Source organism: Dipodomys spectabilis, unplaced genomic scaffold, assembly GCF_019054845.1.
Source record: "Dipodomys spectabilis isolate Male_0828 unplaced genomic scaffold, ASM1905484v1 ptg000262l, whole genome shotgun sequence".
Lineage (NCBI taxonomy): Eukaryota > Metazoa > Chordata > Mammalia > Rodentia > Heteromyidae > Dipodomys > Dipodomys spectabilis.
In genome coordinates, this window is record NW_024870939.1 from 525,201 (window position 1) to 539,406 (window position 14,206).

Below are 14,206 nucleotides of genomic sequence, written 5' to 3' on the forward strand. Positions count from 1 at the left end.
GCACATAGGTTTTTTTTGTTTTGTTTTGTTTTTTTACCAAATGAGTTTTTCTTAATGTTAATTTTACAAAGGGAAATTTCATAACATTTTCATATGTGCATATAATTTACTTTGATTATATCCATCCCTCTATTATATTTTTATCCACCCTCTGACTTTTCCCTTACTCCTTTTTTTTTTTTTGGGGGGGTTTTTTTTTTTGGGTCCGGTCGTGGGGCCTGAACTCTGGGCCTGGGCGCTGTCCCTCAGCTCTTCAGCTCAAAGGTAGTGCTCTACCACTTGAGCCACAGCACCACTTCCGGCTTTTTTCTTTTTGCTTATGTGGTGCTGAGGAATCGAACCCAGGGCCTCAGGCATGCAAGGCAAGCGCTCTACCACTGAGCCACCTTCCCAGCCCCTCCCTTACTCCTTTTACATCCCTAATAGCCTTTCTTTTACCATTCTGTCCTTGCCTTTCCCCTGCCCCCACCCCCATATCCTACAGAATAGAGAAAACATGCAATCCTTGCCTCCATGGGACTGGCTTACTTCTCTTAGCATCATGATCTCCACTTTCATCTATTTTCCTGTAAATTATGGTTTTATTTCCTTTTAATATTGATTCCTTTTATTGTCCAGTACTGTGCTTTATCAAACAGTGATGACAGGTTTTCTTGTTTGCCTCCTAATTTTAAAGAGAAGGTTTTATACATCATGTCATTGAATAGGATATTTCATATTCATATTGAAAAATATATGTTCAGGGATGGGAAGGTGGCTCAGTGGTAGAGTGCTTGACTTGCACGCATGAAGCCTTGGGTTCGATCCTTCAGCATCACGTAAGCAGAAAAAGCTGGAAGTGATGCTGTGGCTCAAGTGGTAGAGCGCTAGCCTTGAGCTGAAGAGCTGAGGGACAGCATCCAGGCCCAGAGTTCAGACCCCATGACCAACAAAAAAGTGTGTGTGTGTGTGTGTGTGTGTTCATGCATATTTCTATTGAAAAAGTATCTGTAGGCTTCTTAAGGACACTCACTTGGTGATTAAGGAATTTCCCTTTTAGGAGGGGAACGGGAAATAGAGAAATGGGGGGATAAAGGGTGAACTAATTCAGTGGTGATTCTCATTAGATACTATGTTAGAAATGAACTATAAAACTTGATGGGGAGAGGAAAGGGAGGGAAAAAACTAGGCGAAAAAGAGGGAGGGCATGACACTCTTCAAAAAGAAATGTACTCATTGCCTGACTTAGGTAACGGTAACCCTTCTGTACATCACCTTTAAAAGAAAAAGAAAAAGAAATTTCCCTTTTATTCTTTGTTTTCAAAGAATAATTTTGATCTTTTTATATAATTATAGATAATTTTTAATTTCTTCCAAAAATTTTTTGAAATGGTTATAGGTTGGATCTCTTGCTCTATTAGTAAGTTGAACTAAAAAAAGTTGAACTGTATCAATAGATTTTTTTCAAATATTAGACTAACCTTGAATTCCTTGAACAGTTTCAATTTGGTATTTTTTACTTTCTATTTGTGACCTTTTTTCTGGTCCTATAAGGTCTTTATGCATTTGTCAATGTTCATGGTTGTATTTTCAGTTCCTTTTTAAAAAAGTTAATTCTGGGGGCTGGGAAGGTAGCTCAGTGGTAGAGCGCTTGCCTTGCATGCCTGAGGCCCTGGGTTCGAGTCCTCAGCACCACATAAGCAAAAAAGAAAAAAGCTGGAAGTGGTGCTGTGGTTCAAGTGGTAGAGTGCTAGCCTTGAGCTGAAGAGCTGAGGGACAGCGTCCAGGCCCAGAGTTCAGGCCCCATGACCGGACCCAAAAAAAAAAAAAAGTTAATTCTGAGTTTTGAGTCACAGACTCAAAAATAGAAAAACGTGACATCTTCTTAATGTCTGCATTTTTAATTGTTATTATAAAGGTGATATACATAATTTTTTAATTTTATTATTTGGGTTTTTAACAATCTTTTTTACACATTACTGAATTTGGCTTGCTAATATATAATGTGGGATTTCTACATCCATATTCATGAGTGAAACTACCTATAATTTCTCTATAACTATTTTTTTTTTGGGTCCGGTCGTGGGGCCCGAACTGTGGGCCTGGGCGCTGTCCCTCAGCTCTTCAGCTCAAGGCTAGTGCTCTACCACTTGAGCCACCGTGCCACTTCCAGCTTTTTTCTTTTTTGCTTATGTGGTGCTGAGGACTCGAACCCAGGGCCTCAGGCATGCAAGGCAAGCGCTCTACCACTGAGCTACCTTCCCAGCCCCGTCTATAACTATTTTATTTGGGTATAAGGTTATGCTTGCCTCATAAAATGAATTAACCTTTTCTTCTGGGGTTTTGAAGAGCTTAAGTAAATTTCAAATTATTTCCCCGTGGATTGCTAGAATTCACTTGTAGAGCTATGTGAGACTGGCACTTTTCTGTGGGGGTGAATTTTAACCTATTTATTCTATATCTTTGAACTATATAATCACTCTGACTTTCTATTAATTTTTCATTGGTTTTAGCTTGAGTCATATTATCCTAAAACTTTACTCATTTCATCTAAATTCTATATGCAGTATAAAGTTATTTATAATTCATTTTATTTCCTCTTTAATATATCAGTACAGCTCCAACAGTTATTTTATTCATGGCTTTCATTGTTTTCTTATGTTGTCTATTTGTATATTTTATTAGACTTTTCAAAGAACCAAACTCAGAAGTGAGGAATTAGTATTTTTTATAGCTTTCCTTAGATGTGGCTAAAGACTACAGAGTTTAGGGATTTCCCAGGAAGAAGTCTTACCTGCCTACCTGGTCTTCAAGTGACAACCTGATGGGATTTTAAATTTAGTTATAATTCACATACCATAAATGTCACATTTTTCAAGTGAATATTACATTTTATTTATGCATTCATCAGCTGGCAGCTAATTTGATTGTTTTCACTTTTTTTTTCCAGTCCTGGGGTTTCAACTTTGGTCCTGGGAGCTGTCCCTGACCTGAGTTTCTTTTGCTCAAGGCAAGCACTCTACTACTTGAGCCCTAGTGCCCCTTCTGGCTTTTTTCTGAGTTGTCTATGGCCATACCACTCTGAATGCCCCCAATCTTGTCTGAGTAAATTTTTGGAGATAAGAGTCTAAGGGAGGTTGCTACCCAGGCTGACTTGGAAACATGATCTTCAGGTATACAAGCATGAGCCACCAGCAACTGGCTTGTTTCCAGTTCTTTGCTACTATGACCATGCTGTGCCCATTCATGTACATGTATTTGTGTGTGTGTGTGTGTGTGTGTGTGTGTGTGTGTGTGTGTGTGTGTGTGTGTTGTGGTCCTGGGACTTGAACTTAGAGCCTTGGCACTGTCCCTTAGATTTTTTTTTTCCCTCAAGGCTAGCACTCTACCACTGTAGCTACAACTCTACTTCCAACTTTTTTGGTGGTTAGTTGGAGATAAAGAGTCTCATGGACTTTCCTGCCTTGTCTGGCTTTGAATTGCAATCCTCAGAGCTCTGCCTCCTGAGTAGCTAGGATAACAAGCATGTGACACTGTTGCCTGTCAATTTTTATTTTCTTAATGTCTAATAATACTGAGTATCTTATCAGATGTCTATTGATAATTCATATATCTTCTTTGAAGAAATGTCTATCAATCATCCTCAAATCTTTTATCTGGCTGTAAGAGTTCTTTGCGTATTCTGGATATTCATCTGTTATTTTTTTTTCTTTTCCCTAATTTCCTGACATAAATCAATACCAACCCCATGGCTGAGAAAAGTCCCTACATAGAGATATCAAAGAGCAGGGAGTCTTTCTCTTGGAGTTTGGACAAAGGAAAGCATTTTGTCAGTGTACTTCCCATTAACCAACTGAAGCACTGGGCCTTCCAGAAGATCTGGGTGCCCACAACAGCTATTCTACTTTATTAAGTTTTTATAAGGTGCCATGCTAACAGATTCATCTATATTATCTCACTTCCTGACTACAGCAGCCCTGTGGAATAGATCTTTTTCTTACCCTCATTTTAAGGATGAGAAAACTAAGTCTCATGAGTTAATGGCTTAAATACTTAATTAGTTGCTACAAATCACTAAGCAATTCGTGCAAGGCCACACAGCTAAGTAAAAGAGCTCGCATTTTAACCTGGTCTTTGACTCTAAATGCCTTGTCATACTCCCTCCCACGCAGGATCCAAATGTCCCCATCCCAGCCCTTCAAGTTTATTTCTAAAAGTGTCTAGGCACAAGAACACAGATAGTAGCTTGCAACTGGATCAGAAAGGAATGGAGGAGGCGGCTTGGGCTTTGCCTCTGGTCTTACTACCATCCTGGGCTTCTCTCTTTCCCTGTCAGTTTGCACAGTATGCAGAGATTGTGAACTTCACCCTCCCGGATGGGACTCAGAGGAGTGGCCAAGTGCTTGAGGTGGCTGGGACCAAAGCCATTGTTCAGGTAGGTGGTGTCACTGGGAGCTCTTTTGGCCGAGTGAATACACAAATGAGCTCACAAAATTACCACACTCTCTTACAAGCAAGAAATTACCTACCTCCCTGTTGGCCTGCCCAAACCTGGGCACAAATAATGCCTGGAGTGGAGATCAATCTCTCCAGCAAGCCTTTATCAGAGGAACTATATCTTGTCCTCTAGGTGTTTGAAGGGACCTCTGGAATTGATGCCCAGAAGACAACTTGTGAATTCACAGGGGACATCTTACGGACTCCAGTGTCAGAGGACATGCTGGGTGAGGGACATGCTGGGCAGAGCCCTCTTGGGCCTTTACATACCACATTGTATTGCTTGTTTACATGCCTGTCTTACCTGTGTGCAATTTGAGGCCACAGGTGATATCTTCTCTCTTTGGTTCCCAACCCCAGCTCAGGGCGTGCCATACAGAAAGTATTCAATGAGCAAAGCAAGTTCAATAAACTAGAGATACAGCAGGTACCTTATTTGAGGTTAGGCTGAATTGTGCATATCCCAAAAATTTATTTCAAGACCCACCTTGCCTGATAGTTCCCTCTTTGCAGCCCTAGAATCCTCCTACTAGAATCAGAGTCCTAGACCAAGACCTTGCCCATAAAGGTCTCCATGAGAGACATGAGGACTCTCAGGGTGACAGTTCCTATAGTCATCTTCCTGGGACAGCCTCTGAGGAGGTGCGGACACAATGGGATGTTGGTGAGAGGATCCTGGGGTGATGCAGGAGATGAGATCTGTGAGAGACCCAGGGCTGGCCCTGAACACATTCTACACCCCCTCTCACTCTCAGGTCGAGTTTTCAATGGCTCTGGCAAACCCATTGACAAAGGGCCAGTGGTCATGGCGGAGGAATTTCTGGACATCAATGGTGAGTGAGGGGAGGCTCTGGATGGATTATAGGACTTAGTCTCCAACCCTCCCCCCACTGTCATCTCTGTCATTCTGTCCTTGGGAGTTCTACCTACACAAGTCAGAATGACTGACCAGTGATGGCCTTTGGGCTGGCTGAGCAAACAAATAGATACAGTATAATGTCCGAGAAGCAAAGGCTTCTCTGTCTCTAGATCTACCACTGAAGCTGAACATTGCCCTCAGCATGCCACGTCTCACCCCTGTAAAATGTCACTGCATTGCTCAGTGTTCTGCATGTGCTCCCAAGTCATCCCTCCGCACCTTTAGTTCCTGTGCCACCATGAAAGCCAAGGCTAACATGGTTTGCAGCAGCAGCAAAAGCCCCACCCAGGCTCTGAGACATCCTGAAGTTCTTCCTGAGTCCTCCAACTCCCACCTCTCAGTCTATGGAGGGACTGACAGAGCCCTGTGGTTGCCAGTAGCTTGCCCAAGCCATCAGGAAGCTGATGCGAGAGCACAGAGCACACAACAGCTCAGAGAAGTGGTCTTTGAGTCACCCTGGGGTCTTCTGAACCCCACACAAGGGTCTGGGGCATGAAGAGCAAACTGTCTTAGCCCAAGGAACCCTCAGCCTGAGTTCCCACCACCAGCTTCCAAACTCTAAAGTGGCTCTGTCCAAGGTAGCACAGGTCCTGTCACTGTTTAAACTTAAACCAATAGGAAAGAAGGCTTCATTTGGAAGCCACATTTCATATGGCAATAGCCACATGGCTAGGGCTGTGCAAATAGAGCACAGTTCTACCATGGCAGAAAGTTCTCTGGAGATGGGGCATGGGTGGGGAAGGAAGGGAAGGGCTACAACCCCTGAGCATTCATGGCTGCTCCTTTTTAGGCCAGCCCATCAATCCCCATGACCGCATCTACCCAGAGGAGATGATTCAGACAGGCCTCTCTCCCATTGATGTCATGAACAGCATTGCACGTGGTCAGAAGATCCCCATCTTCTCTGCAGCAGGGCTCCCTCACAATGAGGTGAGCTTGTGGGGTATAACCAAGGCGCAAGGACAAAGTGAAGGCCCAGGCTGCTGAGCCAACAAGCTGGGTTCCTATTGAGAACAGGAAGTGGGAATCACCAGCATCCAGACTAGCAGGCATCCCCTGGAAGTTCAGGGCTTCAGGACTACTTAAGACCTGGCATACAGCAAGTGTCACTGCTCCACAGCAGGACTTCCAACTGCCTTAAGTGAGTGGGTAACTCACTGGCTCAAGAGAGCACCTAAGTATCCCCTAGTGTCAAAAGCGCTGCCAGATCGGCTGCAGCCTCTCCCTGCTAGTTCTTGTGCTGCTCACTGCACCAGGCAGGGACAGCAGCTTCTTAGAGTAGCTGATGTGTCAAGGTTTCTAGTCACTCTTTCCCCACTCACTCTCAAAATGGTGTTTGTGACCAGATGGCTAAGCGCCTCCATCCTTCCACACATCCATACACATATCCTAGTTTGGTACATGAGGTCTGCAAGCCCTCCTACTGCAGGCCCGGAGCAACTCTACACACAGAATCACAGCAGGCTGTGGGAGGTGCGGGTCTGAAAGGCTTAACTGCCCTGAGCCAACTTGCTCAAAACCATACTCAGTGATTTGTTCTTGGGGACCATTCATTCCTCTGCCCTGCTCCTAGTGATGGGCACCGTCAGACATTCAGTAACCACAGAACAGGCCACCCCATCTCCCCAAGAAAGGCTGTAGAGCCCAAGGAAGACCCTTAACCTCTCTGAGTTTGGACACCCAAGGGCTTGGGCCAGTGGGGGGAGGATAGACTGGAGATTTCTGTCCATTCTCACTTGTGTTCTGTAGTGCTCTGGGCTTTGCTCTCATGGCCTCTCTCCTCACCCATTCTGCCACAGATTGCTGCCCAGATCTGCCGCCAGGCTGGGCTGGTGAAGAAATCCAAGGCAGTGCTTGATTATCATGAGGACAACTTCGCCATTGTCTTTGCAGCTATGGGGGTAAGGAGGCTGAGAGGACCTGCAAGTTCTGGAAGCTGTGATCAGGCAGGCCTATCTTGATCCCAGACCCTGGCACCACCTGATCAGAGTGGGGGGAGACACAGTCCTGCTTCTAGGTGACAATCCATCAAACTCCAGGCAAGTCTGGTGATAGAGATAAGAGCAAGAACATGACCAAATCAGTTTGGTCACACAAGGCATCCCAAAGGCTATGACAGCCATATGATAAGGCCCAGTGTGGTCTGAAGGAGGAAACCATGGATCCTAGGGAGACAAGACAGCTACAGGAAGGGGTTCTCAGAGGGCCTTTGGAGGAAGACAGAGAGTTGTAGGGAAAGCAGTTCATCAAAGAAGGGGGCAGTGATGCCACTGAGTAGAATTCAAGATGAAAAAGTCTGACCTTCTCTAGAGGACCTGATCAAGCCTGAGTCACCCAGTGACTATTAACCCCAGCAACTGTTAGCCAGTCAATCCACAGGCTTTGAGGAGAGCTGGGAGGGGCTAGGCTTGCCCTCAGGCTGCAGGGTACTGCTTCTAACCCTCTCTGCTGTGTGTGCAGGTGAACATGGAGACAGCCAGGTTCTTCAAGTCAGACTTTGAGCAGAATGGAACCATGGGAAACGTCTGTCTCTTTCTGAACTTGGCCAATGACCCCACGTGAGCCCTCCCCATGCCCAGACTGCCCTCAGGGAGTAAGCCCTCTCTCCTTCCAAGACTCAAAGTCGAAAGGCTCAGGGTGACCCAGTACCACAACCATAAGCCAGACTTAGGAGAAAACATTGTGGTTGTACAGATGGGGGGAGGTGGAGGGGCACGGAGGGGGGGGGGGGAATGAGGCCTGGGAAGGGCTAGAGAAAGCCTACTGAGAGACACAGGCAGCCAGAGCACGGCCTTTCCTACCACCTGTGGTGCCTCTGTTCCTCCCACAACCTACATGCAGCCACTGTTCTAAAGCAGGGCCCCACCATCCTAGGGCCACTCCCAGAAAGTCACCACTTTGCTGTTTTCTTAGAGAAATCACTGTTTTGAAAACTTAGTAGAAGTTGAAGATCTGGGGATCAGGTGCAAAATTAATTCCAATAAACTATCCTCAGTATTGAGGCTGCTGCAAAAACTAAGTAATACAATTGTAGAGGCCAAGATTTGGTTCCTACCAAGGATGGGAACCAAAAGCCTAAGCAAGTCTAGGGATTGAGAGTGGCTGAGTCAAAAGAAGAGTGCTCATAGGTGCTTCAGATGGGAAGGGTACACGAGTGTGCACTGGGATCCGAGAAAAGACAAAGAGGGACCCAAACTCAGGGTGCCCTGGGCTAAGAGGGTACTAGAGCAGGTGCTTCTGCCTCAGGCCACTCATGAGGGTAACACATTAGAGTCCTTCACTTTCTCTCACCCCATCTGACAAGGCTACTCTCATCATGAAATAAATCTGGCCCTCTTAAGAAACTCCCATGCTGGCCTTCGCTCTGACCCCTCTGTATGTTGGAGAGGTAGTAGCAAGGGGAATCAGATTTGCTAGCAAGTACCTGCTCCCTGGAAAATGGCCCAGACCTGGGGCTTGGAGGCAAGGGCCCAAGTTCTCCATCCCCTGTTGCTATATGTGAACCTGTTTCCCAGTTCACCTTGCACTCTCCCTGGGCCTACATGGGGGCTCCAGGCCTAGACCTCCAAGATCTCTAAATTTTGGCCATGCCTTGCCTCCAGGATTGAGCGGATCATCACCCCACGCCTGGCACTAACCACTGCCGAATTCCTTGCCTACCAGTGTGAGAAGCACGTGCTGGTCATCTTGACGGACATGAGTTCCTATGCAGAAGCCCTGCGGGAGGTGAGCTGGCTGACAGTGTCAGGTCCATTGCTGTCTTCCTAGTCATCACAATCCAGGGGGTCACCCTGAAGAAGGGAGCTCTCCTACTGCACCCTGCTGTTCCTCTCCATCCCTCCACTCCAGACATCCTTCTCCCCCTTCCTAGTCTCCACCTCTTATCTCCTGTCTTACTCTCAATGCCCATGGGTATTGCAGGTCTCAGCTGCCAGAGAGGAGGTGCCCGGCCGCAGAGGCTTCCCAGGATACATGTACACAGACCTGGCGACCATCTATGAGAGAGCAGGCCGCGTGGAGGGCCGAGGAGGATCCATCACACAGATACCCATCCTCACCATGCCCAATGATGGTAGCCTTCTTGCAGCCCCCAACCTCCAGAATCCTCCTTCCCTTTCTCACCCAGATGTGAGGGGAGGGAGAGGGAATGAGAGAGAAAGGGAGAGGACATGCTGTTTTGTGAGGCTGCACAGCCCTCACAAGAGGGCTAAAATCCTAGTGATCCTAAGTGGGCAGAAACCTAGACCCATCCTCATTAAGACCAGTGCATTTTCTTGTAGATATCACCCACCCCATCCCAGACTTGACAGGCTTCATCACAGAAGGACAGATCTACGTGGACAGACAGTTATATAACCGGCAGGTACTGCTCCCTCCCTCCCGCTTCTGTTCTCCTCTCCAAAGACAGTGCAGAGGGGCAATATGCACTTAGGAAAACTGATTACAGCTGGGTAGAATCCAGCCCATCTGTCATGGGACCCTGAGAAAACAATCTCATTTCTCTGGGCCTAGAGTTGTTCTTTGATGACAAGGGAATGCTCACCAATACATTGTGGAAAATAAACTAAACTAGCAGACAAGAAACATGTGCTGCTAATTAGTAGAGACTAAATAACAACATTTCCCTTCCTTTTCCTTTCCTTTTCTGCTTTGGTGAGCAGAAACCAATGGCTAAAACAAGTAAATTGTGAATAAAGGGCCATAGGGCTAGAAAATATTGATCCCATGCCAGGCAAGGTGGCACACACCTGTAACCCTAGCTATTTAGGAGGCTGAGATCTGAGGATCAAGGTTTGAAGCCAGCCAGTCATGAAAGCTGGACATGGAGCTGTGGCTCAAGTGGTAGAGTGCTATCCTTGTGCAGAAAAGTTCAGGGACACACTCAGGCCTTGAGTTCAAACTCCAGGATTGGCACACACACACAGGTCTAAAAGGGCTAAAGGCTGTGCTCAGGGGCAAGATGCAGAAGCTCACACCTCTAATCCCAGTTATACAGGAAAAAGACATAGGAGGATTGTGGTTTGAGTATAGCCTGGAGAAAAAAGTGGAAAGAGGATTTAGGAAGATTGCAGATTGAGGACAGTCTGGGGTGGGGGTGGGGGGTGGGGAAGTTAGCAAGAACCCCTTTCTTTCAAAGAACACACCAAAGTGGGCGCTGATGGTTCTGGCCAGTAATCCTAGCTACTCAGGAGGCTGAGATCTGAGGATCACAGTTCAAAGCCAGCCTGGGCAGGAAAGTCCATGAGACTCTTCAATTAACCACCAGCAAAATGAAAGTGGCACTGTGGCTCAAGTAGTAGAGCACTAACCTTGAGTTGAAGAGTTGAGGGACAACACCCAGGCCTAGAGTTCAAGTTCCACGACTGACAAAAACAAAACAACAAAAAGAGAACACATCAAGCATGGTGATCCACATTTGTAATCCTAGCTACTTGGGAAGCATATGTAAGATTAAGTAAGAGCTAACCAGAGCAAAATCAAGAGACTGTATCTGGAAGATTAAAACAAAAAGGATTAACATGTGGCTCAAGTGGTAGAGTGCCTAGCAAATATAAAACCGTGACTTGAACACCCCCATACTGCCAGAAAATAAAAAAAGAAAGCTACAACTTTACCCTCGAACAGCAGATTCTTTCTTTACCGCTATGAAACATCAATCTGCTTTGTCCACATAATCAAATGGTTTGAAATAGTCTTTCACTAATGTTCACCCCATCTACAGTCCTGCCTAAGGCTACCACGTGGAGACTTCAAGCCCTAGAACCCGTGGGAAATAAAGGAGAGGGGAGTGGGATCCCTCATCTCTTCCCAGATTCTTCTAGGAGTCTCCCCAGAACCAGGCACGGGGCGAGGGTGGGGATGACGAGCCAAAGGCCGGGACAGCACAGCTTGGGGCCCGCTGTCCACCACGCTCCTCCCGCGCTCCAGATCTACCCGCCCATCAACGTGCTCCCGTCGCTGTCAAGGCTGATGAAGTCCGCCATTGGGGAGGGCATGACGAGGAAGGACCACGGCGATGTCTCTAACCAGTTGGTGAGGAGCGGGTCGGGTTTTCAGAAGATAGAGATGAGTCCCAGGTGGACCCGATTCTGACGAAACTACTCAAAGGAGCTCGCTAGCACAGCCTGCGCGAGGGGGTGGGAGAAGGGGGCACCCGCTTCCCGATCAGCCCCTCCGATGGCCCCACCGGTCCCCCTTGTCCCCGTACCCCGTCCCTCAGTACGCCTGCTACGCCATCGGGAAGGACGTGCAGGCCATGAAGGCCGTGGTTGGGGAGGAAGCGCTCACCTCCGAAGACCTGCTCTACCTGGAATTCCTGCAGAAGTTCGAGAGGAACTTCATCAACCAGGGTGAGCCGCGCGTCCCCGCCCCGCCTTCCTTCCAGCCGCCCCACCCACCCCTGACACTCCCGCTCGGCCCCCAGGTTCCTACGAGAACCGCTCGGTGTTCGAATCTCTGGATCTGGGCTGGAAGCTGCTGCGCATCTTCCCCAAGGAGATGCTGAAGCGCATCCCGCAGAGCGTGATCGAAGAGTTCTACTCCCGCGAGGGGCCTGCGCAGGACCCCGCGGCCGACACGGCGCTCTAGCCGGCGCGGTGCTCCTCCGCGAGGTCCAGGACCGGAGCTCTCCCAGCCCTCCGGTACCCGCCGCCGGATCCTCCACCTCCCCATCTCCCGCACGCACCCCAGTTCACCTCTTCTGCGTCCCCTCGGCCCCCTGAAGGCGACCGGGGAGCCCAAGCTCCACCCTTCAACACAGAGAACGAAGGAGAAGTTACTAAGCCGGTGGCATCATGTTTTTTATTTGATTTGGGGGTTAGGGACCTTTTTCCTGTTTGAGGAGGTGGTGGAGATGGAACTCAAGTTCTCCTTCATGCTAAGTAATCGATCTATTACTGAGCTAACCCCCACCCCCGAACCCTGTACTTTTATTTTAAAAGATGCACCCCTCACAAAAAAGATGCACCCCAAGAACTGAGGTGAATTTTATCTTAGGTGAAAAAGAGATTGGCAAATAATAATAATAATAATTGTTGAAGGTGCAGATGGTGGAGCAGATTCTACTATTTTCTCTTTGTGTCTTAAAAGAGTTGATAACAGAATTCCCGATTTCTTGATAAACTTGCATGGAGCTCAAGGCCACGGAAGGGACAACTTTCCACAAAGAATGTGTTTGACTTTAAACGGCTCTGCCACGAGATGCTGCAGACAGGGCGGGGGAGGGGGGGGGGGAGATGGCCTGGCTTCTGGAAGGGACCTGAGGATATGGGCTGAGGATATGGGCGCAGAAGGCGAATAAAAGTTCCCTAGTTAAGAAATAGGTGAGGCAGGGCTGGGAAGGTGGCTCAGTGGTAGAGCGCTTGCCTTGCATGTTTGAGACCCTGGGTTCAATTCCTCAGCACCACATAAACAGAAAAAGCCGGAAGTGGTTCTGTGGCTCAACTGCTAGAGTACTAGCCTTTTTTATTTTTTTGGTGGTCGTGAGACCTGAACTCTGGGCTTGGGTGCTGTCCCTGTGCTCTTCAGCTAAAGGCGAGCGCTCTGCCACTTCCGGTTTTCTAATGTTTTATTGGAGATAAGCCCAGGCTGGCTTTGAACCGAGATCCTCAGATCTCAGCCTCCTGAGTAGTTAGGATTATAGGTGTGAGCCACCGGCACCGGCTAGAGTACTAGCCTTGAGCTGAAGAGCTGAGGGATAGTGCCCAGGCCCAGAGTTCAAGCTTCACGGCTGACAAAAAAAAAAAAAAAAAAAGAAGAGAAAAGAAAAAGAAAAGAAATAGGTAAGGCAGACACTGGTGGCTCATGCCTGTAATCCTATTCAGGAGACTGAGATTTGAGGATCTTGTCTGGAAGCCCAACAGGACAGGAAAGTCTGTAAGACTTTCCAATTAATCACACACACACACACACACACACACACACACACACACACACACACACACACACACACACACACACACACACACACAAAGCTGGAAGTAGAGCTCTGGCTCAAGTGGTAAAGTGAGAGTTAGCCTTGAGAAAAACAGCTCAGGGAGAGCTCCCAGACCCTGAATTCAGTCCTCAGGACTGGTACAAATGAAAAAAAGAAAAAAGAAAAAAGCAACCAATAGGCATCCAGAAATCCAGAAGGTCTGCTGCTCATGAAGGCTGTGATGTCCCCCTATCTATAAGGATATCCTGAATGCTGCTGCTGCTGCTTCTTCTTCTTCTTTCTTCCTTCTTCCTTCTTCCTTCTTTCTTCTTCTTCCTTCTTCTTCTTCTTCTTCTTCTTCTTCTTCTTCTTCTTCTTCTTCTTCTTCTTCTTCTTCTTCTTCTTCTTCTTCTTCTTCTTCTTCTTCTTCTTCTTCTTCTTCTTCTTCTTCTTCTTCTGTCAGTCATGGGGCTTGAGCTCTGGGCCTGGGCATTATCCCTCAGCTCCTCAGTTCAAGGTGAGTGCTCTACCGCTTGAGCCATAGCACTACTTCCAGTTTTCTGGTGGTTAATAGGAAATAAGAGTCTTATGGACTTTCCTGCCACAGCTAGCTTTGAACTGTGATCCTCAGATCTCAGTCTCCTGAGTACCTAGGATTACAGGCCTGAGCCACTGGTGCCAACTCTGAATGCTTCTTGAAAGTGGAAAGAGTGAGGAAGATGAACTTATTTTTTTATAGTGCTAAGGCTCCAATTCAAGACCTTTCACATGCTAGTTAAGCACTCTACTACCGAGCTACAACCCTAGCATTTCTTTTACTTTTTTTTTAAACAGGGTTTCCTCTAGTTTTTTTTTTTGTTGTTGTTGGTCATGGGGCCTGAACTCTGGGCCTGAGA

The 14,206-nt window shown here is 47.2% G+C and overlaps 1 protein-coding gene across 1 annotated transcript in view; it reads left to right on the forward strand.

The window, feature by feature from the left end:
- Positions 1-12,786, forward strand: part of Atp6v1b1 (ATPase H+ transporting V1 subunit B1) — a 28,300-nt gene extending 15,514 nt beyond the window's left edge. The window contains exons 3-14 of the mRNA XM_042699752.1: positions 4,316-4,414; positions 4,610-4,703; positions 5,232-5,309; positions 6,186-6,325; positions 7,195-7,296; positions 7,856-7,953; positions 8,998-9,121; positions 9,317-9,467; positions 9,676-9,758; positions 11,324-11,428; positions 11,616-11,745; positions 11,820-12,786. Of these exons, the coding sequence (XP_042555686.1) occupies positions 4,316-4,414; positions 4,610-4,703; positions 5,232-5,309; positions 6,186-6,325; positions 7,195-7,296; positions 7,856-7,953; positions 8,998-9,121; positions 9,317-9,467; positions 9,676-9,758; positions 11,324-11,428; positions 11,616-11,745; positions 11,820-11,983 (1,368 nt within the window). The 3' untranslated portion in view covers positions 11,984-12,786. The remainder of the gene's footprint in view (positions 1-4,315; positions 4,415-4,609; positions 4,704-5,231; positions 5,310-6,185; positions 6,326-7,194; positions 7,297-7,855; positions 7,954-8,997; positions 9,122-9,316; positions 9,468-9,675; positions 9,759-11,323; positions 11,429-11,615; positions 11,746-11,819) is intronic.
- Positions 12,787-14,206: the final 1,420 nt, after the last annotated feature.